The sequence below is a fragment of the Balaenoptera musculus genome, chromosome 11 (genome assembly GCF_009873245.2).
Source record: "Balaenoptera musculus isolate JJ_BM4_2016_0621 chromosome 11, mBalMus1.pri.v3, whole genome shotgun sequence".
In the NCBI taxonomy this organism is placed as follows: Eukaryota; Metazoa; Chordata; class Mammalia; order Artiodactyla; family Balaenopteridae; genus Balaenoptera; species Balaenoptera musculus.
This window is the reverse complement of record NC_045795.1, coordinates 76897511-76925431: the sequence shown is the minus strand read 5'-3', so window position 1 is coordinate 76925431 and position 27921 is coordinate 76897511. Positions and strand designations below refer to the sequence as shown.

At 40.4% G+C, this 27921-nt stretch overlaps 1 protein-coding gene across 20 annotated transcripts in view; it reads left to right on the top strand.

The window, feature by feature from the left end:
- CADPS (calcium dependent secretion activator) overlaps positions 1–27921 on the top strand; it is a 477472-nt gene that overhangs the window by 311585 nt on the left and 137966 nt on the right. For 11 of the 20 annotated variants that reach the window (XM_036869050.1, XM_036869049.1, XM_036869046.1 and 8 more), the window contains exons 11-13: positions 5092–5304; positions 18598–18734; positions 22441–22628. In XM_036869050.1, the coding sequence (XP_036724945.1) occupies positions 5092–5304; positions 18598–18734; positions 22441–22628 (538 nt within the window). Of the gene's footprint in view, positions 1–5091; positions 5305–10336; positions 10349–18597; positions 18735–22440; positions 22629–24715; positions 24875–27921 lie in introns of all 20 variants that reach the window. The other 9 variants (XM_036869030.1, XM_036869037.1, XM_036869033.1 and 6 more) reach the window with 2 other exon arrangements.

Genomic DNA, 27921 nt, shown 5'->3' with positions numbered 1-27921 from the left:
TAAAGGCTCTGCCTGGAAATCCCTCCTAATCAATAGAACCTACAAGTTTGAGCCGATTTCATGCAGCAACTCATGGAAAGGATGTGGCCCCTGTATGAAGAAAGCAGCCCTCGTGGCATTCTGTGATGGTTTGTGGTCTCAAACCGTTGAGTTCCCTTCAGAGAAACAGAGTCCCTCTTTCCTAAGACCTCCATTTTAAAGTGGGAGACTCAAGGACCAATATGAGAAGAAAAAACAATACCATCTTATGACACTACCTTCTTTTAAGCCAGTTTACTATTCCTTTCCTCTACGTGATGGCATTTGGATTTTACCACAATCCACCAAGTATATGGGACCCAGATTATCATCTCATTTTGTAAAGGAAGAAAAAGAGCTGGGACTTGGGGTCTAACCCATCACACCCTTTGGCAGCTGCAGTACAACATAGCTCTGTGTACAGCTATAGCAAAGCTAGAGTTGTTATTTTATCATACAAAAGCAGAATTCTCTTCCTACAGTGGGAAGGGCAGGAGTGGGGAGAAAGCTGTTCTATCTACATGCAAAAGGGGTAACTGTGCATATGTATTATAAAAGCTTCTCTTCTTATTTTCTCATTGATCCCATGGGATATAATTTATAAATTCCTTTACCAAGGATGTCAATGGAAAGTAAAGTGATGATGTTCTTGAGAATAATAAGCAGAATCCTCTCTGCCTTTCCGTGTGCCAAGTCCTAGTTATTTTCAAAGCAACGTTTGATTGAAAATGGAGATTCAAATACTCCCAATCGTCATGAGAAAAGTCTAACCCAGAATTTCTTAAAGAGTGCTTATGGAAAATAGGAGTTCCTGGACCCCAAACCTAACCAAGAACCAGAAAGGGGAGGGCAGAATCCTCCTATTTCAACAAGCACTCTAGGGGATTCTCATGTATAGTGAAGTTTGCCAGCTGGAGATCAAGGTAATGCACAATTTAGCCAGTGTCCTCAGAGATTTGTGGAGTCTCTCCCTCTGCTCCCTGAAAGGTGAGTGTGCACCTGGAGCAAGACTTCTGGGTCCATCTGTCCCCCCTCTCCTCTCAGCTTTATCCTGGTTGTCAATGGAACCAACTGGTGGAGATGTTTATGGGGCAGGTAGCCTTGTAGCATGGACATCCTTGCCTTTGTACCAGCCTGAGATCCAGCAGTCATCCAGACATAATCACTTGCTGTAAATCAACTCTACCTGTTTAGGGTCCTTGAAAGATTGGTTTGGGGAACTGGTAAATAACAGTAAGTAAGTTTTACATTCAGAGCCCTCATTTCAATCAAAAGATGAAAACACTACACTTTACCTTTCCCTGGGTATGGTTCGAAGAGTACTCGACAATCTCTCAATTCCTATTAGATCGAGCAATTAAGTCTTCAAATAAGAGGATATTCATTCAGAATAATTCAGTGGCGCAATTTAAACAACTAAATTAAATCTTTGACAACTCAACTTTACCATAATAAACAGACCACGTCCATGTGTGTTGTTGGAACGGCAATCCCCAGCCGGGAGCTGGCCGACATTCCTTGCCTGGTCTGCCTCCATCCGTTCCCAGACGTGTCCTCTTGTTCTTGACAGGTCAGTACCTGTGGGCTAGTCCGTGGAGAGCCCAGGCACTGTCACACGTTGCATTGTGCAGATGCCGTCCCCGGGAACTGCTGCCTTGCCCAAGACTGCTGCCTAGGAGCACGTGTTGATGTTCACATTGCTGTCTCCTTCCTTGGTTTTCTTTCAGCTAGTTTCTCTGCTCTCTCCTCACCCTCAATGGTGTGTCCTTGGTCTCCCACGCTTTCTGGAAAAGCTCTGGTGCTCTCCGCTGCTGTCACTGCCTTTGCTTCTGCTGCTATAGATGTTTCTCTTTGCCCCACTCCCTCCACGATTAGGCTTCACTCTGTTGTTAGTAACTGATCCTCTGAGAGCAGTTACTGTGTGCCAGGCATGATGTCAGGCTCTGCAGCAGTCCAGCACAATGCTTATGGTCATCAGCTCTAGAGTCAGACAGCCCGGGTTAGAAGCCCAGCTCTGATGCTTACAGCTCCACTTTGTGTTCATGGGATAGTTATCTCCTTCTCTGTGACTCAGTTTCCTCATTTATACAGTGGGAATAATAGTACTTGCTTCCCAGGGCTGTTGGGAGGATTAAATAAAAATCTGAACACTTAGCATCTTTCCATCCCTACCTCTCTACTTCCTGAGGCAGTCCCATGAACTGACTTTCTGACTGTAGCTCCAGGAACACAGTGTCCCTATTCCCAGCTGTGGGCCCTGGCAGACAGGAGGTGGTGGGGCAAGGAAAAGGACCCATCCAGTGATGTCTAGCCTGCAGATCACCCACGGTATCATAGTAGCTTATCCCGAAGGTTACCATGAGACTAGACTACAGAAGCTCTACTGACCCCACTCTTCCTTTTAGCTCCTTGGTACCCACTTTTCAGGGGTTAAAGCATCCCTCAAAGCTCTTCTTCCTCTCTCACCCTGCAGAATTTTCCTTCTTATGGTTGTATCCATTCATTTCATCAGGTTTTCCCAGCTTGCTAACTGTACGTCATCCTATCCAAATCACACATTTTAAAACTCTCTGTAAGAAATGAAGCAAAATATTCTTTCATAATCATAACCACCATAAAGCTTTTATTTAAAATGGTGCACCACTAGACCCTTCATATAAAGAAGATGCTCTTTATTGTTCTAGAATCCCTGGCAATTCTAAGTGCAAAACTACCAACACACACCCACTCTTGTGGAATAGACATTAGAATTAACATTGTCAGCACAATGGAGAAGTCTTAACGTCACCAGAAATCTTTTCCAATGCAAATGTCGAACAGGTTAGTGACCGGGCCTTGTTGGAAATTTAGGGATGCTAATCACTCCACTTAAACCCCTTTCATCTTTAAACTGATAACTGGTGGGGAAGGGAGGGGAGGGGAGGAATGATGAGGAACCTGATGAAGATATGAAGCTTTATTTATGGACAGAGAGTCCCAGTAACCGCAAAATACAGGCTTTTGGAATATGTTGACAGACACAATGTCTCTCTGGCCTGAGACCAAAGAGAGGCTTCTGCCTACTTCTCTCTAAATTTTAACCTTGAGAACTGCGTGTGGGACAAAAATGGGTCTGTAGAGCATTCATTCATCCAACTTGTGTTTGTTGAGTACCTACTCTATGCCATGCACTGTTCTAGGTACCAGGGATGCAGCAGTGAAGAAAAGAGACAAAAACTCCATGTCTTTAGGAAGTAAATTATATAATTTGTTAGAGGTGGTAAGAGCTACGGAGAAAAATAATACAAGAGAAGAGAGGTGAGTAAGGAGAGGTAGAGGTCAGGGAAGGCCTGAACAAGCATGCGACGTCTGAGCAAAGACACAAAGGAGGTGAGGTTGTGACTCATGCAGATATGTGGAGGAAGAGTTCCATGCACAGGCAATATCACGTGCAAAGGTCCTGAGGTGAGAACACACCTGGAGTGTTCAAGGAGCAGCAAGAGGCCAGCACGGCCATCATGACTTGGGTGCATACAGGGGCACGTGAGAGAGAGAGTAGTAGGAGAGGATGGTAGAAGTAGTGAAGGGTCAATTCATGTGGGGCCTTGCAGACCTTGTCAGAACCTAGACTCTTCCTCTGAGTGAAATGTAGAGCTACTGGTAGGTTTTGAGCAGAGGGGTGGCATGACCTGATTCTTATACTAAACCGATTACTCTGGCCCCCATCTGGAGAATCAAGTATAGAGAGTGAGGATGGAGGCAGATGGATCAGATAGGAGGCTATTGAAATAATCTAGGTGAGAGATGAGCATGGCTGAATTCAGGGTGGCAGCACTGGAGAAGGAAGAATGGGTCAAATTCTGTTCTGACGTCCTGAAAGTAGAGCCTGCAGAATTTCATTGGAATGGGCAGTGAGAGAAAATCAGGAGTCAGAAAGGACCCCGAGGTTGTGGACTTGAGCACCCAGAAGGAAGAGATCAGCTTTACTGAGGTGGAGAGGAGGTTTGGGAAAAACACCAGGAGTTCAGTGTTGGATGTGATAAATTTGGGGTCTCTTTCAAATATCCATGTGGAGAAGTCAAGAAAACCACTGGATGTTCAGGTCTGCTGTTCAAGGGAGAGGTCCAGGGTAGAGCTAGAAATGTAGAGACCATGAGCATATCCATGGCATTTGACTCGATGGCATCACTGGGGGATTGGGTGTAGATGAAGAAGAGGTCCAAGGACAGAAGACCAGGATGCTCCCACATTTAAAGGTCAGGAGGAGGAGCGAGAGGAAGAGGAACCAGCAAACAAGACTGAAAGCAACAGCAAGGGAAGGAGGAAGAAAATCAGATGACCTGGAGCCAAGTGAAGAAAATCTTTCAAAGAGAATGGAATGAGTTGATGGATGGAACAAAATGAAGCCTTTGAGTTCGTCATTGGACTCAGCATCGGGGAAGTAATTGGTGACCTTGACAAGTTTCACTGGGGTAGCAGCCCGATCAGAAGGGCTTTAGGGCTTTAAGAGGAGAGAGACCCTGGCTAGTTGAAGTGTGGTCCTCCAACCAGCACCATCAGCATCATCTGGGAGCTTGAGTAGAAATGCAGGATCTCAGCTTCTAGCCCCACTTACTGAATCAGAAGCTACGTTTTAACAAGATGCCCAGAGAATTCACATGTGCACTAAAATTTGAGAAGCCCTGGTAGAGATCCACTTACATTGTAAAGAGAAGAACAATAGGGCAGTAGCTCAAGGGAGAAGTGGGGGTCAAGAGATGTTTTTGTTGTCCGGTTTGTTTGTTTTTAAAGATGAGAAAAATAATAGTGTATTTATAGACAGATGTTTACCCGTCCATTAGGCAGCTCAATTGACAACTCTGTCTCCAACCAAACGAAGATGGCGGGAGACAAGAGCTGGGCTCAAAATGCTTCTTGGACACCATGGCCCCCCTTTGTGGCCAAGTGGGTATCAGATTTCCCATCCTACAGTCAGATCAATGGCTCCTCCCTTCTGCAGCCCAAGAAAAAGCACAGAAACTGCCTCTCTCAGAACTTAGTCCTGCCAAGAACATTGCAGCTCAACTTAGCAGTTTTTTTTCCCTTTTAACCCAGGTTTGGAGGGTGGCCGAGCCTTCTTCAATGCAGTCAAAGAAGGAGACACCGTGATATTTGCAAGTGATGATGAGCAAGATCGCATTCTCTGGGTCCAAGCCATGTACCGGGCTACCGGGCAGTCACACAAGCCTGTGCCCCCAACCCAAGTCCAGAAACTCAACGCCAAGGGAGGGAACGTGCCTCAGCTGGACGCCCCCATCTCCCAATTTTGTAAGTAAATATGCCATTTGTTAAAAATAGCTCTGTAGAGTAAAGTCAATCTTCCAAAGTTGAGTTAGAAAATCTAGTTGCTTTTAACATTAAGGATTCACAGAATCATGTTTGCTGAAAAGAAAAAATAGTGACTTCAGAGGGGGAAAGTTGGGACAAAAATGTTAGATGAAAGTAATTTTAAAGTGCAATACTTGACATTTCCCCCTAAGGACTAAACAAAGAAAATATATTTTAGGTGGATTTTTATCTCTCTGTTTTGGTGAGAGTTTAGAATTCACAACCAAACATGTATTTGTTTGAGTCCTTCAAATACGGTAGATTATGTATGTCCTTGCCTCATTTCTTCCTATTAAAAGTAATTGTAAAATAGGGCTTGATTTGAAATAAATTTAAATCTGCAACTTAGAACCATTTAAAAATAAATGATGACATTATCACATGCAGTGGAAAAAAAAAAAACAACACGGTACCCATTCTGAGCTAAAATACCAGAACCCAAAAATGAAACTTCCTCCTTAAACAGCCCCAGTTCATATTCCAGTCTCTTCCCCTCTTACCTCAGCATCTGCTTTAATTTCTTGCCCCTTTGCCATGCCTTCTTGCTACCTACGTTGGTTTTTATCTTGCAACACTTCAGACACACAGGGTCAGATGAAAGACAGCATACACTTGGAGATGCTTATTGAAACAAAGAAAATGGAAGCACTGAAAACATCAAGCACCAAATTAAATAATTCATTTTTTACAAAACATGAACCCTAAATAGAGATGTTAGGGTTCTGAATAACAGGTCAATTAGGAATAGCTCGGGTACAAGTCATTTTTAGCAATAATCATGGTGAGTCCTGACTTTAGCATGGAACCCACTGATTCAGTGTAGTTCACTGAGCAACTGTCTAGATGACAAGACATTGATGAGGAAGACAGGTGAGATCCCTGCTCTCAGGATACCTACAGCCCAGTGGGGAAGTCTAGACAGTAAACAAGTAAAAAAATGAGTAAGATAGTTTCAGACGTTGAGAAATACCATAAAGAATGTCACACAAATATCTGTGGAAAGAGAATTACGGCAAAAGGGAAAGCAAGTGTGAAGGTCCCTCATTGGAAATTTGACCTTGAACACAGTGCTTTCACACTGTCTCTCCTCTGTTGCTCTTAAAATATGGATCGAGGGCTTCCCTGATGGCACAGTGGTTAAGAGTCTGCCTGCCAATGCAGGGGACACGGGTTCGAGCCCTGGTCCGGGAAGATCCCACATGCCACGGAGCAACTAAGCCCGTGTGCCACAACTACTGAGCCCGCGTGCCACAGCTACTGAAGCCTGTGCGCCTAGAGCCCGTGCTCCGCAACAAGAGAAGCCACCGCAATGAGATCCCCGCTCACCACAAAGGAGAATAGCCCCCGCTCGCTGCAACTAGAGAAAGCCCACGCGCATCAACGAAGACCCAACACAGCCAAAAATAAATAAATTAAATAAATAAATTTTTAAAAATATGGATCGAATAATTTTGTAGCTACAGCAACTAAATAGAGAATATTGTCTTTTCAGTGAATTCCACTGCCATGTCTGTTTTTATCTAACAAGACTATGTTCTTAAACCTTGTAACACCTTTACTGATGGGGAAAAACTCTTTTTGGATGACAAATACTATCCATCAGGTGCTCCCAGAGATTCCCGTCCAGCACTGATGGCTTTTTAAAGGAAGATGCATTCCCTGTGGGACATTGTAAATAATCACACAATCATGTGGGTTTCCACAAAGAAAACCCTGAAAGAATAAGGAAGAAGTTGAGGAGGGACTCAGGGGAGGAGGGACAGCCCTTCTGACCATGACCACCACCAAGTGTCCTACTCTCTTTTTTCTCTAACATTTGTGGCATTTAAGTTTGAGAGCAAAGAGAGAGAAGGCAGAGTCTCTTTTTAAATGGTTTAGTCGCTAGTTGAAATAAAGCATCCCCAATCTTTATTGAATTAAAAAAATTCCTCTGTAGTGGAATCCCTTCTTTCACCTTGCCTGACAGGCTCCTTTTAAATGAATTTAGAAACAACACATCCCATTATATTCCTCTGAGATGGAATTAACTGTGTATCAGGAAAAAATTCCTAACCATAACCACCATCCAAATCAAGCTCATAAAACATGTATCACAGGTGATATTTGGAAAATCCTGGTTTTATTTCCAAATAATCTCCACTTCTTCTGAAGTCATTTCACCTTACATTCAGTGTCTTTGTTCTATCATCTGCCAAGATTAAGAAATTACTACTTGGTTCGTGATTAGCCCCCTTTTTTCTCTCTAGTGTAGGAAAGAGGATGGACATTCAGGGGTAAAATTAAATGGAGACCAGACCCTGATTTTAGAAAAGGAGCTCAGTAATGGAGGCTCTTGAAGAGGGGATGAATGTCCCTTCATGGAAATACACAAGGGCTCTCGATTTACATTTCCCTCCGTGGGTAGGATTCATTTAGCTATGCAATGAGAACCTAGTCATTAGGCGATCAGCTACAAGATTCAGCTGAGTACACACAAGCTTGAGGTATGTCACTATTCTAGTCGACAGAGGGAACTTTTATTAAATGGAGCATCCGAAGCAAAATTCTAAGGGTTCGAATTCGTGGGGTGGGGTAAGTAATATCATTCCTAGAGAGCATGTGAGGTGGGCTGAGAGGTGAGTGAGAAGGTCAGATAATTCATGCGTCTGGGATTTATCAGTACCTGGTGGCAGAACCACCCTGTTTCTTATTGTCCCCTTAATCACTGCCCAGGAACAGAGGTTCTCTAGAGAGTGTGAGGGCTACCTTCCTTCTTACCAGGTTCTGTAAGAAGGAAGCCACCACTTTCAGCCATGCAGATTGTGCCCTGCAGGAGACACTTTTCCCATAGTCAGAAATGTGAATGGTACCTCCTGAGTTGTGCAGTGCCCATTCTGCACAACTGTACACCATGACCCTGCCGTCAATGACAATCTTTACGCGGAGCTTCAACCCACTAGTGTTAAACCTAATAATCCCATAGTTACTTTACTACCCCTGAAACAGAGCCTCAACTGCTCCAGATTCTATCTAATGCTAGTTTAGGCACTTAATAAAAACTGCAGCCGGAGTACCAGAAAGTGAGGCTCTGTTCCCATACTTTAGAAACCAGCATCGGAATCCAGTCAGGGTTTAACCAAACCAACCTTCTGTATCTGCTCGTTTACAGTTAGGGGTATTTAAAACCCATGAGAAAGATTCAAACAGGAGCCAAGAATTTTACATTGTGTGGTAATGCACTGAGTAGTTGTGCAAATCAACCAAAAATGGCTGGGGGTAGGGGATATATCATAATTTTTAGTGGAGTCTGCCACAGAGTGGTGGTTACATAACAGTTACTTCAAAGCTGCATTTAAACTGGTGAATTCAAACCCTCACTATTAAATAGATCAGGCTTTATATTAACTCAGTCAAACTTACAATGTTTATTCAAACTTAGCGTAACCAACTCATCCAGATTTGCCCAAGTCTTGCCTGGTTTTAGCCATTAAAGTCCTCTGTCCCAGAAGCCCTTTAGTCCTGAGCAAACTGGGATAGTTTGGTCACCTGGTACTACAAAGTGAGATAACAGAAAAATGAAAAACAATTACAACATAGTAGTAAAGTAGCAAACTTTGATCCTTCACTGACACTTGGTTCTCAGTCTATACCTCGATTTATTTTAATTGTCACATCACAAACGTTAAGTCAATCACAGACCCTCTAACAAAAGGAGTGAAAACAATCAAGTATTGCATTTTAAAAAGATTTCCCTGACTTCCAAAAGGTAAGGGTCATTGTTAAATACTTAATTCTGTACACATCTCATCAAATCCCTGTTTTTGAATATTTGCTCAAAGTATTTGCTGTTCTTGCAAGTGAATGATTTTTAAGAACAACTTTTCTATGAGTTAACTTTGTAATCACTTTGTTAATATTTACATGGCAAAGGGAAGCTACAGAGAAATGGGAGAGGTTTTTTGGATAGAGAAAAATAAACACTCCAGTCTTGTCATGTCGCTGTCTGCTCAAGGGAAACTTGAGAATGGAATATTTTACAGTTTGGGATACTTGAGCGTAATTGTGAGTTTATTTGGGTCTTTCTAAATTCAGTTTAACAGACTTCTGGGTGCAGATTTTATTTTTTGCAATTTCAAAAACTCGATTTCAAAATGAAAAGACACGTCTAAGAGTGGAGTGGAGTATTTGTATGGAATTGGAAAAACTGAAAAAAAAATAGATCCTGCTATTCATTAGTTTGTATGTGACTCTACAATGACTTTGGGAGGGTTCCACCAAACTTTTAAACCTTTTTGTTCTTTTGTGGTTTTTTTGATGTGTGTTGCTGTTGATTTAATTTCTCTCTCTCTCTCTTTTTTTTTTTATTTTTTATTTTTGGTTAAAACTTGAAAAAATTAAGTCAGTACCTAGCTATACAACTTTTTAAAACAAATACTTGCAATTTTCCAATTTTTTAAGGCCAACGTTGCTTACCTTGGAAATGACGTCCAAATCATTGAGTTGAGTGTTGCCACGATTTATTACGCCAAGTGGCCTCTCATTGAAACACCTGATCCCTGTGCAATCTGTGTTAGAGGAACAGTGGAAAATCAGTACCTCCGTTCTCAAGAGTGCAGGGGGAGGGGGTATTTTAAGCTTTGCTCTTTGGTCAATGATTGATATATCACTTGCAATGAGTCTCATACTGATGTCTGTTTCTCAACTGATAAGTGTTAATCACATCATAGATCCCTAAGGTTGGATGTCTTTGAGAATTGTTCTAATTTTGCTACCACCTGAACGGTCTTCAACAGTTAGGGGGATCTTGGTTACTGTTGGTTTGGGGGGGTTGACTTTGGTTTTTTGTTTTGTTTCATTTAAGTTTTCTTGTTCAATCTTTGCTCGAACCCAAGAACTTTAGCTGCTAGGTTAGAACTCCTGTCTGCTTTCCTGAGCCTTGTTGCTAGTCTTTATGTTATTCTGGTTTGTTCCTTCTTACCCTGCTAACTTCTAGCTGGACTGAAGGGTAAGTGTTCCCCTATAGCTAGCACAGCTCAGATAATCAGACTAGATTATCTGACACCTGCAATGTGCTTCCTCCCTCTCCTCTGAAATCTTCCTCATGTCTAGACTTTGTAGTAAAACTTTTCATGTTATTTTCCTGACCGTAGGTCTGAAATGTCAGCTTCATACTGAAACTAGGATGCATGTGATGTGTGCATAATTGCCTCCTCTCCTTGGCTTTCATATTGGCATCAAATGATCCTCTGAGTAAAGCCAACCATTAACATATCCTAATTTTTTTTTATTCCAAGAATATTAATGAACATCACAACAAAATGGCAAATAATGCCTTTGTTTCGTGGAATTCACAGCTACCTGACTGCTTAATGCCTGAAAACAGATCATTTTGCACCCTGATGATGTGCTGCCGTTGTTGTTTTTCCTTTCCCATTCCAAAGGCTAGAATGGTCAGCGAACCAATGGTGTGGTAACCACGGGTACCTTAACAAATAGAAAGGGGGGGTAGGAAACCCAAAGATGTTAACTGAGCAAGACTCCAAGAAATTGCGGAACACAATAAAGTAAATTCATTATTTGAACACGAAAGAATTCATTCTACCTGGCTTGAGGGTGTGCTCTAAGATCCAAGAGAGGATTAATTTTGAAAAGAGACATGTAATACATGCAACTACCACGCACAAAAACAGGACATTAAGGACCCAATTGAATTCATGTAGCTTATTCACAGAAGCTTCAGATTCACAGTCTCACAATGTCATGGAGGGTTTTGACCTCTGGTCTCAAATATCTCTCTGCTGCTCTCCCAAGAACAATGACAACAATAACTTTTTTGGACATCATTTGTATTTGTATTCATTTTTCTAAAAATACACCTGTAAGAGAAGAAAAGAAACTTTAAAACATAGAAACATCGTTCTCTTCACTATTTGAGTTATTAATAAAAGAGAGTACACAGTTCCTTTATTCATAGAGGAAAAAGCTGTCCACCAAAAATGTGTTGAGGGAAAACTAGACATTAGAGGGAGCTAGAAAAATTGGTCAAGAGAGCAGGCAAATATGTACTTGAGTATTTTGAATGCAAACTTAGAAGTTGTAGGTCACATCATTTCTCCTGACCATTTAATAATAGTCCTTTCTTCTTTTCGTTTTTTTCTTTAATTTGCTTTCTATCCCTCCTTTCTTTCTTTTTTCTTTTCTTTTGCATAAATGTACCCCTGGCTAGCAGACAGATTTTTTTTTTTTTTTTCCACTTCAAGCAGATAATTTAACTTTCCTTTCCTTTCCATGTCCGATGAGGCATTTTTAAAAGCTTACCATAGAATGTGAACTTTGTGGGCTTTTAGGATTTTGCTATACTTTTTTTAAAGATTAAAAGAAAGGATGGATGAATAGATGACTGAATGAATTTTGTTCTAGTGAATTTACATGTATTTGCACAACAATGCATTGCTATCCTGGTAGACTTCCAAATAGTTTTTTGCCTTAATTCCTTCTATAGTTTTGTCTCAGGAGATTTTTGCTGCATCTTCTTGTATTGTCAACTTGCAGTTGCTGCATTGCAGGAATGCAACATCAGAGAATGAATTCAATATTAATTTGCGTGACCCCAAACCACACTGTGTATCACTTTCCTTCTCACTCTAAAGTAAATGACTTTTTAAAAGAATAGTCTCTCACAATCAGGGCCAAAATTTTCCAAATACCATGTTAGGATGTCAATAGATCATCTTAAATGAAGGGTCACTTCATTGTTAACTGCTTCATACACATTTAACATATTATTCACTAATCAGCTGAGTATTTTCATGACCTATGAAAATTTATAGTTTTATAGAAAGATTTATAGAAAGATACATATATAGAAAGATACATTATTAATTAGTCAACTATAGAAAATTTGTGTTTGCTCATGTTGCAGGGACATAAAAAATATTATCAAGTACTGTGTAAATTAATTGAAAATGTAGTAACTACAGCAGGGAAAATTACAAATCATTTATTTGTTTTGAGATCATTGACAAAAAATTCTGTTATGATTTTTACTCAAAGCATTTGTCTTATGAAGAATTATAAAAATGAACATTGAAATAAGTATCCCATGTTTATCCCCTTGGGTGTATTGCCAGCAATTTCTGCAAAATGCAATGTGGACCTTGATAGCTTCGGAAGAAGCCATCCTCTCTTGGCCATGCAAGTTAGCTTGATTGAGTCAAAGGGACCATGAAGGAATTAAGTTGTTTCTCAAGGGCAGCAGGCAGGGGAGGACCAGTCTTTTGCTTGCTGTGCAGAGCTCAGGCAGGGCACAACATCCCCTGGTTACTTGATCATGCCAAGGAAAAACTCTTCTAGAAAAATCCGTAAACAGTCAGCTGCCATCAATCATTGTCATTTCTTTATTTCATGTCTTCTGATGAGGTTGACTACTGTCATTGTTCGTTATTGTCCAAACCATACATTCACTCTTGTACTGTCAAGCAGATATGACAAGCACACATTTTCCATATAGGAAAGATACAAAGTCACCTTTTAATTTGCACTTCGAGTTCACAATGACTTTATAGTTACATGGGCTATTCTCTTGCCTCTAGCATCCATCAGGGATAACAACAGCCATAACTGTGCTCTAAATTTCAGCGTTAAAGCAGCTACCCCTAGTTTATTATAAAAGGGATTCATTAGAGGAAGGAGCCTCCCTCAGACAATTTGTTAACAACACAATCATCGTTATTTTCAACAGCAGAATTTTTTCCCTAGCCTATAAAAAGTTCTAACAGGTAATACTACAAAATAAAAAGATTTGACCTTTTGTATTCATTCCCCGAGCTGTTGGGATAATAGAAACATCTCAACAAAATGAAAATTGGAAAGCTATATTATCCCCCCCCCCACAAGAAAATTCCATTTGGTAGACCTTATTGCAAACTTATCTAAATTTCTTTCTATCAGAAAAAAGATCACACAAATATGCTTTCTGTTAAGACAAGAGATCATGAAAAAATATGATATATTCTTTCCCATTGTGAAGGAGAAAAAGAAAAAGAATATCAAACATGAAATGAACCCAAACATCACAGACGAAATAAAGGATAGGATGGTCAATTAGGAACATCACTTGAAATTTAAGTAGATTAAATGAGAGTATAAAATCCACATAATCGTATCACTTTAGGAACCATTATTTTCCCAACATTCCTTAAATGCCAAACCAAAATTGTTTCCGAGCAAACTTGGGGTAAAAATTTTAATTAGTTTCCTCTTGAAAGCGTACTTGCCTTCCCTAAGTCTGCGTGTCCATCAGCCTGCTTCTGTGTCATGGATACCCATTGATAGTTCTTTTAAGTTTATAAATGTAGTTTAGGTACCAATATCAGCTTTATTCATCTAAGTTTAGTCTGAAGTCAGTCTCCTGTGCCCATGCTGTAAAGAACTCTGAAATCTTTACGCAATTACAGCCCAGAAGTGAAACAAGTTGCATTGTTTGGAAGATGTGTTGAATTATGCCCTAGCTTCAGAGCCTATGAAATTACATAGCCCATTTTCAATACATTTGAAGCCCTTGCAAGCCAAGCAGGACTGAGCAACTATTCAGCCAGGTCTGAAAAAGGTAAAGATTGAAGTAAATTCTTAAAATGCAGTCGATCCTTGATTTCTTAAATAATAAAAAAAAAATACATATATTAATGAAAAAGAACGTTGGTATGCGTCTCCCAAAGCAAGAGATAATCCAAACATCATTAGAGTTTTAAGCTTCTACTTTACCCTCCTAATTCTGTTTTGCTCAGCCTAGTATTTAAATTCATTTGCATTCCCTTGACACATGCCAAACATTGGCAAGGGAATTGATCCCAGGGTGTCCTGAATCCAGGAATTGACTTTCTCATCCTTTTGCTCTGGGCTGTTTTCCCCTTGCTAATGTCAACATTGGAGTTTTCTTTTTCTCTCATCAACCAATTCCAATTGTTTGCACAGGGCAAAATGCGATTGCAAGGAGCATTTAGTTTTTAATGTTCAGCACTGTAGAAGAACAGACTGGGACCGTGCAAGGATGACTAGATGGTGTTGCTTGAGAAGCACCCACAAGTTCTTTGAAACAGAATTTGGAACAGCTGGACCACTGCAGTGTTTTATTTTAAAATAGATAACATATGTAATGCATATGGTCCTAGACATGTATGGAGACACAGGCAGACAATCTGAATGGTATCCAAAGACACCTGCACCTAGAATTCTGTTTCCTTTTATAAGATTTTTTTCCCCCTAAGAACACATGTTCCCACTTTGGGATTTGCAAGATGCCATCTGAATCCCCATGTGTGTGACTCCTTAATAAAGTCGATGGGAAGTTTCCTGGGATGCAAATGTCAGAGTAAGTCAGTTAATAAACACCTTCTAAGGACCTGGCTCCTCTGGGAGCTGCCAGGGGAAGTAACAGATCAGAAACTTACCCTCAAGGAACATATTATCTACCAGGGGATTTAAGTGTGTGTTCTGACCACACAGAAATTGGGACATCACCCAGCAAAAACAGAGACAGAGAATAGGAACTGGTTATACAGGGGCAGAGGAGAAGCATAAAGCAGAGAGCTTGGGAAGGACTCCCAGCTTCCGAGAAACAATATGGTTTAAGAAGCAACCTATAACTAACAATATAGGTTAATAGCGATCAACGTAGTGACAGCCTTGGCTCCCTAAGAATATTAAACAAACTGGCTTTGGGAGCACTAAGAAGCCTTCCCGTTCACTCATGGCTAAGGTTTTTGAGCACTTAGTATATGCCAGGCACGTAGGTGCTTTACAGGTTCTGCTTATCAGATCCTGTCAACAATCCCCTCTGAGGGTAGACTCAAACACCATTCTCAACTTACAAATGAAGAAAATGAGACTCAGAAACACTAATCAACTTCCTCACATCGCATACCCTGTAACGGCAGAGTTGGCCTCAAATTCAGTCTTCGTGACCCTCTAAGCCCACCCACTTAATCACCTGCTATCCTAGCTCAAATAAACTATTGCTGTTGAATTTAGTGTATCAACATTTCCTAAAATCAAGAAATAGAAAATATTTGTTGAGAGAGCGCATTTATTTATTTCAATGAGATAAATTCATTATTTTAATGCATATGTTTCGAGTGCCTGCTGTGTACCAGGTACTGTTCTAGGTGCTGGGAACACAGCAGAGAACAAAAATTTCAAAAACCCTGCTTGGATGGGGCATCAAAATCACACCCCTTCCATGGACACCTTTAAAAAGCATTCCTGGCCTACTGCTGCACTTTTTTTTTTTTTTTTTTGTCTGAATGTAATAAGCTCAATGAAACTCTCAGAAATTTCATGGGAGCCAGCCACCCTGTTAAGCACTCTTGAGTTGTTGGAACCATTAAGATAATGAGCCTAATTCTGAGTAAATGATGATTTTGTGTAAGCAGAATCCAAGGGCTGCTCGTTTTACTTGCTGGAAATTCCCACTGCATTAAGCTCCATCCCACGCGCATGGAAGGTGTAAAGGGACCTTAAGGATGATTAAATGACAGCGACAGCAGAAAGGGAACTAAAAGTTCGGCTCATGTTACACACGAGGAAACTGAGGCTCAGACAGATCAACACTTCAGCCAGTATCCCACACCTATTTAAACGCGGAGCTCACAGGAGCACCCAGACCTCCTAAATCAGTCCCAGGCTCGGTCACCCCCATGTGAACTGACGGAGAGGAAAGAAGGAAGAAGGGGAAAAGGAATTTTTATGTTGATAGGGTTACTTTCGGAAAAGGAAAACAGGCGGATTTTAAGCATATTTTAAAACCTGCTTTAAAATGTAAGTGAAAATGAAATTGTTCTTTAGATGAAGTCTAAGCCAAGAATTAGCGTGGTGAAGCTGTCTTGTGATGATGGATGGGGGAGGTGGGAGGGGGTAGGTCTGTATCCAGGTCTCCACGGAGGAGGCAAGCTCTCTTTCCAGATCCATTTCCTGAGTGGGCAGCCATGCAAAATAGTTCATCACAGAGTTTTCAAGAGGTTCAACAAATAGAGGAAGAGACTTCAAACGTGGGGCATATTTTTAACAGCTACAAAAGAGCCCCCTTCTCTCTGGCTAAATGACTGTTTGCACCATCATAATTGAAGAGCACTAAAATAGCAGAGGCAAACTGGCCAAGTAAAGGGCCCGACCGATTTGTCAGCCTGCAGCCTCTTCTGGGAAACCTGAGAGCAAGAAGCTGATGCTAGCCAAATTGCCTCATCTAACTGCTAGAATTGGGAGGCACGGAGTGAGTGAGGCTTTTTATGAGGATGAAACAGGACGAGCAATGGGTGTACCCCACTGTTAGTTTCTCGGGGGACTGACAGGATGGGGGTGAGAGGGCAGAATTGTCCTAAGGGATGAAGCAGTATCACCTGGATTACAGGAGTGCCATCCTGCAGGGGGACAACTAAAGTTGGAGCAGGTTTAAGACACTTGCTTTGAGCCAGACACACACACACCCCCTTACACACCCTTACACACACACACGCACACACACACACCCTAGAAGCAGCTAGCTTTTTGCCCAGTACCAACTTCCTGGCCACCTCTCTTTCTAGCCATCCTGAGTCAAAGGAGAAATATAGCTTGGAGACCAAATTACCAAACAAAAGAATCCTCCTAGATAAAGCACCTAAACTCAAATTGAAAGCACTTTCCTGAAGACAAATCTGAGGCAATTAACCCAGCAAAGAGGATTCTTTCAGATTCTCTAATATATTCTAATATATTCTCTAATATAATTCCTGCCCATGTGATATCCCTTCCAGAATTTTGCGTTTTATCCTATTAATAGAGCGATTTGGCTATTAAAACTGACATTCTTCAACTTGCCTTCTGGTAACCGTTGCTTCTGTGTGTCTTGGGCATAAACAACACATCCTGGTCAAACACTGACCACTTGCTGCTTCTATGAAAGATGACTGAAGATTTAAAACCCAACAAGAAGAGGGCATACATCTGACATACCATGCATTTAGGTTGGAAGGATACACAAAATTAATAATGTGAGGAAAAATCATCATCTTAATATCACACTGCAACTATAACCCCCATTTTCAGCCATCCCCCAAGCAGGGAGGAAAAAAACCCTGCCTGGGATGAAGGCCACTTTTGAAAATGTTATTCAAATACCCTCTCAAGTCAGAAATCCGTTTACCCGTGTCCTGACAGCATCACTGGTCCCTGGCAGGTGCCCGTATTCCAGTAGAATGTTGCACGCAAGGGGATGAATAAACTCTTGCTTGATTTAAGATTCTTTTTCTTCACAGCATTTCAGGACAGTGAGTAAATATGAGACAGAGTGAGCCGATTCCTTTAATGTCTAGGACCTTCATTCCTTCCTCTTTGGGATTTGCTTGGTCTCACTCGAGTCGGATTCTCTGAGTTATTTTGCCGATTGAATATAGACTATTTTAGCTACACATATTGAGATTAATTAGTTAGCCCTTAGGAGGTTTTGCCTACAGCCTTCACCCTGTAAGGAAAAGTGTGAATACATTGAGACTATTAATTCACAATAAATGGCAGATCATAGCTCTTGCTGAGTAAATTTGTTTGTCTTTCATAAGCTTCGCTAACTGAGTAAGCACACTATAAGACAATGTCCTTGGCTATCACAAACTAAATTCCCGTTGAACTTATTCTCCAGGTTTCAATGAAAATCTTTTGTTATTATTTTGTTTTAATTTTGGAGGATGGAGACCCAAACCTTTTGTGCAACCAAATCGGCCACGGGGATTTGGAAGGGGAGGATACAAATATTGTCACTTTGCTGAAAATCAGCATAACCCTTTTTTCCAGATAATCCCAATAATTGTAGAGAAATTGCTCTAGATATAACCACTGGAATGGCAGAATCTATTAAAAACCTAAAAACTAAATAGGCTTTTATAAGCAAAGATCCGATCTGCTTTCAGTGTTTGGTGAAACGCAGGCGAAGTTACGGTCGTGTGCTTAGTTTTTCAAGAACAACATAAATGCACTGGAGTTGTGATCATTTGATAAACATGTTGATGCCAATATATTTTTGCCGAAATGCAATAAACTCACCAGTAAGTGATGCAAGTTGACAATGGGAGGTATAAAGAGAATATCTTGGGGATGTTGGTGGGAGGCAACAGGGAAACAGCTAGCGTTCGTAATGCCTAGTGAATTCCTGTGTATTTGAAATGTCAAAGAAAATGTGATGTGTTTCTCTAAATTGTGTCTCTCTCTACATGTATAAATGAACAGACGCAGATAGAGCTCAAAAACATGGCATGGATGAATTTATCTCTTCCAACCCCTGTAACTTTGACCACGCTTCCCTCTTTGAGATGGTGCAACGTCTTACTTTGGATCACAGACTTAATGATTCCTATTCTTGCCTGGCAAGTATATTCTTTGGTCTACAGCAATTGAAACGTGATAACATTTCAAAAAATAAAATATTTTTCTACCTTTATGTCAGAAGCTCTTTTCTCCGTTGTGGAGCCCCTTTAACAATTATAAGTGTGTTCTTGATTTCCTGTGTTGAGATAGTTTTAGTTACCAAAGAAAGAAGACAGAGCGGGAGGAAGTTATCAGTAGAGACGGATCCAATTCCCCAGCCTCCCTATCTGAGCTTCCCCCTTTTCAGCTGCTACATGAGAAATATTCTCAAGAGGGTAATTGAGTTTGGCACCTGCTTATGGAGAACTTGTAAAAATTGCCTCGGTTTCTTAGACATTAAGATCCCCCTCGCACCCCACCCCACATAGTAAGACCCTGTGCTCCTGTCTCAGAAATGAATGGGTCCTTTTTATTTATTTTTTTAAAGATCAAAATGATTTGTAAATCAAGTTCACTTCCCTTTTCATAAGGTAAATGGCTTTGGGTTTGTTTGTTTGTGTGGCTTTTTTCTTTCTACATAGTATTCGAAACATTTTTCACCCTTTGGGGGAATTTTCGTGTGGTGCTTTAGACGTTTAGAAGTCCCGCTCTCCAGCAAGAGCATGAACATTTCTTGAAATCCTATTTTAAGCCTAGATTTAAATCATTTAAATTTAAGGGACCGCTATTACGTGTTTATTAGATTTATGAAGATAGATTTCAGGCTTTATACCATCAAATTCAAAAGGCTAAAAGAGACCCAATTTATTTCCTTCTGCAAACCAGAAATTGTTACTTCATTTCTTAAAGATGAAGGCTATTAATCCCACATTATAGATGGGAAAGGTGAGGGGAAAGGATGAAATGGCTTTACACGGAGGAGAAGCCTCATCCCTGACTCCACATACTAAGGTTAATATATCTGTATATTATTAAATATTATATAATTAACTAAGGTTAACATATTATTGATATTAACATAAATATAATGAAAATCTGGGTTCTTTGTCTAAATGCTATGGCTATACCCTAAATCTGTTCTGACTAATTTTTTTGTTTTAAATTCCTTTTCTTGTTCTGTGCCAGAAGCCAAAATATTAAAAATGGTAGATAAAATAGTCTAAAAAACAGAAGCGGGATTATGTGGAATAATTTATTAATCTTCGTCTCACAAAAGATTCATTGATTATCTCAGGTTTAGAATCACTTCATCAGAAGTCTGAACTTTGCCAAATTGGAAAGGAATACATCATTTTGACTTAAAAAAAAAAAAAAAAAAAAAAAGCTTACCTTGCATTGCAAGGCAGTTTTTCTCAAATTTATTTCCTACGATTATGTAATTATTCATGTAATTATAAATTGCATTCGTGAAACTTGTAAGAATATGCCTCTGAACTTAAATAATTTCTTTTTATGTAAAATTCCTAGTCTCTTGAGGAATTTTTTTGAGGCGTCTTATTTTCAAGACTCTTTTCAAATCATAATTTCTTAAAACGATTTTCTTTTTCACTAAGAAATTCATCACTAAGGAGTGAGTGCCCTCTAAAAAAAATTAAACCAGAAATGAAATTTTGAAGCTTGCTCCCTGTGAATCATTTATAGACCTAAAAATCCAAAATTAATTATGAATGTCATAAAACAGTTTCCTTCCCCGTTTGTGTACCTGTATCTATTAATCATCATCCCCAAATTTCAGAAAATAACAGCCATTAAAAAGACCTTATCTCCTGCCTCTATATATTCCATTTCCTCATTATTACAATCTTTTTTTTTCAGTTAGTTTTGGAGACCGACCAGCAGGAATACATAAATTTTTCTGTGTCTTCGACTGAGTTCCTAATTGATATTTCTTCAACTCTTTTCAAAGCAGCTATTTTGGCATCTACAAAAGACTTGGTGTCATCTGAGTCGTAGAAAATATATTTTAATCTTTCACAGCAGTGTTGTTTCTAAGATTTAGCATTTGGGGCAGCAGATGGAGTGGCAAAGAAGTTGCCTATAGGGGCAGCCCACTGCCTCGACTACTCTCCCGCCCTCTGCAGTAACTTATCATTTGAAATAGGAAAGATGCCGTCTTTCGTTGGATGCATTGCTGAGCTGCATGTTGTCTATCGAAGTTTCCCCGGATCCCTAATACAAGAGCAGAGTGTTGCAGGGGCCTCCCTCGCTGCAATTCCTTGGCCTTTACCTGCCACCTGGTCACTTTTTCCTTTTGCCTTCTCTCTCCCAAGACGGAGCCATATTCAAAAGATGTCTCAGAGAAGACCCTCAAAGTAGAATTAAATTTATACTTAAGACAATCCTAAATTCTTGGCTTAACAATGTACCACCTCAGTTGGTTTCTTTCTTGCTTCAGAAAGGCACCCAAGCTGAAAGAAGTGATTGGATTTCAGGCTTGTCCCAAGGGTGGCTTTGAGTGGCAAGTCGCTTGGCCTGTCTGATCAGCTCTTAAGTGCATGATAGAGGCAGCAGTTTCTACCCCATCATGCCTCCCAGTCTGCTCTGAATCGGAGATTCCATCCGGGTTCTCTTTTAGAGCAGAGTTTTGTGTGGTCCTGCAGCAAGCAAATACATGATAAGAAAACAAATAACTGCCAGGCAAAAAATAAAGCAAAACGCTCAGCCAGGGCACAGGAAGCTCCTCTCAGTTTAATTGAACCCTATATGATTCACAACTTGAAAACTTACTCATGTCGTTCTCTTTGGAAAGTTCTGTTATTATCTTCATTTTAAAATCTAAAAAACTTTTTACTTCCAAAGTGAAAGGATTTATGAAGTCCTGGCATGTATGTAGACCAATCCTAGTATTTATTAATGCTCCAGAGTATTAAAAAAAAAAAAACAAACACACACACCCAGAAGACTTGGAGTAAGACAGAGCTGGGTTTGCAAGAGGGAGGGGATATGGAGATATATGTATACGTATAGCTGATTCACTTTGTTATACAGCAGAAACTAACACAACATTGTAAAGCAATTATACTCCAATAAAGATGTTAAAAAAAAAAGTGAAATAAGAATCCGATAGTATCATACTCTACATACTATTTTACAATAATTTATTGCATTGTGACCATATTTCCATGTTAATAGATATATTCTGTAATATTAAAAAGAAAAAAGACAGAGCTGGGTTTGAGTCCTGCCTGTTTTGTGTTATTTGTGAGCTCTTATTTCCATTTCCTCATCTATGAAATGAAGATAAACCTGCTCTGTCTGCTTCTCAAGGTTGTTATGGGGCTCAACTGAAAGTTCTTTGTCATGGGTAAAGCACTGTACCAATTTAAGGCATTAATGTTATTATTTCCTCTTATCAGTAACCAAGACTTTGCCCTACCCGCACTCCAACACTCTTTTAAGGTGTGCGCTTCAGTGTTAAAGCAGTGGGTGAGCCTCTCTTTCTGGAATCAACTCCCTCTGTTAATCCAGATGCCATCGCTTACTAGCTGCGGGGTGCTAGGGAAACTCCATGTCCTCCCTGAGCTCAGATTTCCCGACCATCATACAGGGATAGCAGCACCTACCTGATAGGGCTGTTATGAGGACTAAACCAGATGGCACACACAGCGTTGGGCACAGCGGCTGGCGCTTAATAAGCAATCAGGAAGTGTTAGCTCTGTGGCTATTTTTAACCCCCTTCTCCAGTCATCCCCAACTCTAGCAGCTCTCCCCCAGAAAAACCCAACCTATATTTAAAAGAAAGTCTCTCCTTTATTCTCCAAACAGGGCTGGTTCAGTCCTGGCCAGGTGTTTGTACTAGACGAGTATTGCGCCCGCAATGGAGTCCGAGGGTGTCACCGACATCTCTGTTACCTCAGAGATCTGCTTGAACGGGCAGAAAATGGCGCCATGATTGACCCCACCCTCCTTCACTATAGCTTTGCGTTCTGTGCATCCCACGTCCACGGGAACAGGTAAGCACATGTCCAGAGGTATTCCTTTAAAAAAATTTTTTAAGGCACTGGCAATGGTTTTTGACTGGTCCTGCTTTTAGTGTCATCTCTAACTCTATCCATCCCCTTTCCCTCGGGAGTACAGACCCGTGGGCATGTGCACACCACACACACACACACACACACACACACACACACACGCACACACCAGCCACACAAACACAAAAAACACACAGGTCTGAATTTCTTCTCCTTTCAAGAGACTTAACAGAAATGGCAAACAGGACCTCTAGAGTGGTCTCTGAAATTAGAACAATCTAGGCTCAAATCATGGCTCCTCCGTTTGCTCTCCATGACCCTGGATGGTAATTAAACCCTCTCTGCCACTGTTTTCTCATCTGTAAAACAGGGATGATCGTGTCCTTATGGGGTTGTCAAGAGGATGCAAGTGGATACAAAGGGTTCAGCACAATGCCTGGGACATGGCAAGGGCTAAATAAGTATTTGCCTTTGTTGTTGCTGTCATTCATTCCATAAATATTTAATGATTACTTGTTGAGGGTCAGGTACTCTGCTATACCTTCAGCGTGCATGGTGAGCAAAAACCAGACACCAAATGAGGGCAGAGTTATATAGAGATTGGTTCTCTGAGAAAAAGGAATAAAACTCCATGGTAGCAGTTAATAAAGGAACACAACTCAGATGGGGTGGCAGGATGGCAGGAAGAACCTCCCTGAGGAATCGCTGCTTGGGCTGAGTGCTGAAGTAGGAGTTGAGTGGTTCCGGGCAAAAGGAGCAACATGAACAAATGCTCTGCAGAGGAAAAGCAAGAGCTGAAACAAGCTAGGTGAAGCTGGAAGGCACAGATAATCATGACACTTAGAGTTTAACCACAGAGCTGGGAAGAACTTCAGAGGTCACAGTGTAATCAACCCCCTGAGTGTATAGGTTTTATAGACAAGACCAGAACATCAGTTCTAACTCCATACTAAGTTCTTTCTTTCTTTAGACGTTGCCCAGCTCCTGGAGGAAAAGTTCCGTGTTCTGAATAATGCAAGGCAGCAAATAATTTGAGAACATTACCATTTGGCTCTGAAGACGTGGAATAAGTTTCCACACTGCCACAGCCAGTTTACTGTCCCAGTGTATGTAGCTTTTACTATAAAGACAAGCCTACATTACCCTGGACACCTCAACCAATAGCCAGGGAAGGCACACCCAAGGAAAACTAGGTATCTTCAGAAACCCAGCCTGTGATGAACAAATTGCTGCTCTGCGGAAATTCGTATGTGGGAGCATCCAGAATTGACTCCATTTTCTTTTAAATCAGAACTGTATCAGTCATCTTCATCTTTGCAAGCTATACAACTCTGAAGTGTCTGTGGGGTTAGTTCTGTGCTTTTCCTGTCTCTAGCACTGGTAGATTTTATGAGATGCAACTTCAGCATTTAGAGCTGGATAACAATAGCGTTGTAGGTTTGAATATTTAACAGGCAACAAGATTTTCATCACCTCCCATTGTTATAAGGTTTGCTAGCCCAGCACATGACCTTTCATTTGCATAAAAGATATTCATGAAAACTCTGATACCTGGGGACTATCTCTGCATAATTCAGCTTTTTATAAATATACACTTTGATGACTATCTGTTACAGCCTCTTGGACTGAATTCTTTAAAGAGAGAGAGAGAAGTTGCATTATATTCTCTGGGTTGTCACACTGTATTCTACATATGTTACTGAATAAGGAAGTGTTATAAAATAATGAAGTGTTTTTGTAAACTCCCTGGTAAACATCATCATGAATTATGATACACATTGTCTGGATTTCATATTGTAAGACTGCCACTTGATTCACAGTTAGGTTTATACATCTTGTCATGGAAACAGTTTTGGATTTCTTATTTTCAGTTCTGATTTTCCTTATGCAAGTTTGCATCTTTTTTTTTTTTTTTTTTTGCTTATTATTTTAGTTTGAATGCATTTGCTCTTGCTCTTTGATGCATCCTTCTTTTTCTTTCTTTTGTTTGTGCATGTATGTGTGGTCTTGATTCTCCCATGGCTGGCCACACTCTCTGCATGCTCCATGCGACCACCCCTTCTCCAAAGTCAACAAATGCATGCGTACCTTAGTGGGCTGACACCAAATACAGACCCTGAAGGGAGCAAAACTCCCTCCCCATCTGAACCAGAGGCTAAAAAAGATACCAAAAAGGAATCCAAAAAAAGAAAAAATCCCAAAACCCAGGCAAATCCAGAGCCCAAAAGGTAAGAAGTTATGTGTGTATTGGCTTGTGTTTTGCGATGTCTGTGACCTTCTCTACCCACCCCCATCTATGCCGCAACCTCCACCTTAGCAAACCCCAAGCTTTGTGTATTCCTGAAGTCTCTGTTCAAAGGTGCACTTTTTTTAAAAATCCTAGCAATGGACAAAAATACCGTGTATTAGGACTGAATTCGAGTCAGGTATTTAGGGACACTTAAAACATGTTTGCATTGAAAACAAAACAACTAATTGAGCAGTATGTAAACAGAATCATGAGTCAGATTCCTTTTTTTAGTGGCATCTAGTTAGGGGCCTGGTACCTTACCAAGTCATTCATAATAAGCAACCCATGTTTTATAATTTTGAAATTATGGTTAAGGAGCAAATAAAATGGGTTGGCGTAAGATGGGTTTATACATTTATAGTAGCTCCATCATTTTTAGCAAACCCTCTCAGTTCTACGTTTATCGCATGAAAGAAATCCATCTTCAAATAATGGTTTATAATAAAGACACAAAGTAATGTCTATCACTAAATTAATGACTCTTAGTAGAATCGTTTATATGATGAGGTCACTTTGAAAGCACTTTTAAGTTCTAAAATTTATATTGATCCTCTCTTGTTTCCTGTGTCCTTTAGGGATGCTCTCTTTGTGAACTGGTAAAATGGCAAATTCGTGGCTTTTATTCCCTTTTAAAATAGATGTACAGTTATCTCCAGTGTTATCCTTATGTCCTTCTTCACCTTCCCTATCTCGCCCCAAATTAACATTGACATTTTAAAGTTTTGTTGTTGAGGTCTTGAAATGGGTATTCTGACCCTGGCATTGCCCAACTACACAGAGTTCACAAGGAGGTATGCTGTATGTTTCAGCATGGATTTATTCACTTGAATATTTCTAAGTCCTAAAATATATACAGTTCACTTGTAGGCAGACCAAATGAAAGTGCCAATTTTCACTTCCTAGAGGATGTAGCAGGCTGTCAATCAGTGTATGCAGGTCCAATAGTGAAGGTCAAAGAATGCCCCGATTCCATGTGGACACCCATCTTCTGAACTTGCAGTATACAAGGATGAAGGTGGAGTGCAGTTTTGTGTTTCCCTGTGAGGGTCAGACCGCAAGGCAGAAGTAGCTTGCAGCCAGTAAGAAAGTGCATAGAGCGTTGTAGAGCGTTGTAGGTGCCTGAAGGAAGCCTCTCTGGCTGCTGTCCAAGGTGCTGCGTTTGGCGTGATCAGCACTGAAGCAGAGCAGAGAGTAAATGGCCGCACTTGTCGGAGCCTGACCTATTCCCTGTGCCGTGAAAAACTACCGAAAAGGATTGTGAGTGGCACGTTGAGGCTTATACATGTAAGGGTCTATGTTTGCATTGCATTTTTAAAGGAAGAAGAAATTGTAATATTAAATATCAGTTGTGTGGAATTCTGCAGTTTACAGAGTGCTTTCATACATTCTATCTCACTTGCTATAACATTTTCAGGTTAGCTACTTTGACACCCATTTTGCAGATGATGAAACTGAATTCTGTAAATTGAGGTGGCAAACCCAGATATTCTGAGTCCAAAGCTCTTCCTCTCTGTACTACATCGGCACTGCACGTAGATTCTAAAGATCTGAGTATTAGAGCCTGTTCTGCATAAATCTGGGATTATCATATCTCATTTCTATACCTCAGTTTTCTCATCTGCAAAATGAGCACATAGAGCATCTGTAATATCCCATCAACCTGTAAAATTATCTTCTGTGGGTTATAATAACAAGTAAAATAGTCCATTGTTAGATTTCGTAAGTAACATTTAAATAAAATAAGGATAATTGCCACCATTTAATAAGTGTTTGCTATATGCCAAGCACTGTGTGAAGTGCTGTTTACATATATTATCTCATTTTATACTTATTGCATCACGGTGAGATCTGTATTATTATTATCCTCACCTAACAGATGAAGAGTTTGAGGCTCAGATATATTCAGTCACTTGCTTCATAGCAAATACATGTGTGGGCCTAATTCAAACATGGATATTCTGACTTTGGAGCTTGCATTTGTAACCTCTCTGCCTTACTACCTGCCCAGCATTAGCATTTGTGTATAGTGTGAGATGCAAATTCAGCCATTTGATATGATTTCAGCATTTCCAGGTGAGATACTCTAGCAGCCATCTGAATTAATTAAAGACTTTTCCATTTTTGTCCTAAAGATGTCCAAAATCAGTTTGGCCCACCTGGTAATTTTGACCTTGTGGAAAAAGTCAGAGTGTATCTGGAGTTTTAGACCACCTAAAAGGAGAGTCTCCTTTGAACACCAATTAACAGCCTTTTGGTACTGGAAAAAAAACCCCACCATTTTCCTACCTCTTTCACCAGGATGAACACTGTTTGTATGTGGAGAGGTTATCTATTCTTTGACCCACAATAAGAAGGAACTCATCACTCATGGAAACAAATTGCCCTTTAACTGAATTTAACTGAACAATAGAGTTCATTCCTCTTGTCATCTCACAATGAACTTTAGATTAGGTAAAAAGGAGCTTTTTACCTAATTTTCAATTTTTTACATATTAATAACTCAGCAGCCCCCTAGGTGAAGGCAGAGCCCAGCCCTACTGCAACTGGACATCATTAGTGCTTGCTCAGGTGCTGGTGACTGACTTTATCCCACCTTCTTTGAAAACCTGTGCCCTATCTCTGTGAAACACTAGACCTACTTGAATCCAAAATATCTAATCCAAAGTCGACATATCTGGTCAATCAGGAAGGTGTTTGCTGTTCATAATTCCAAGCAGTGGAAGATAAGGAACCATCACATGTTTGGAATCTTTTAGCATAGTGGTTCTTGACTAGGGGTGATCTCTTCCCCCGGGGACACTTGGCAATGTCTGGAGACATTTTTGATTGTCACACTGGGGAAGGGCGGTGCTGTTGTCATCTATGGGTAGAGGCCTGTTATGTTTCTAAATACCCTACAATGCACATGGCAGCCCCCTGCAAACAAAACCCAAAACATCAAACTTCCAGGTGATGGGATGACATTTCTCCTTTTTACTTGGATTT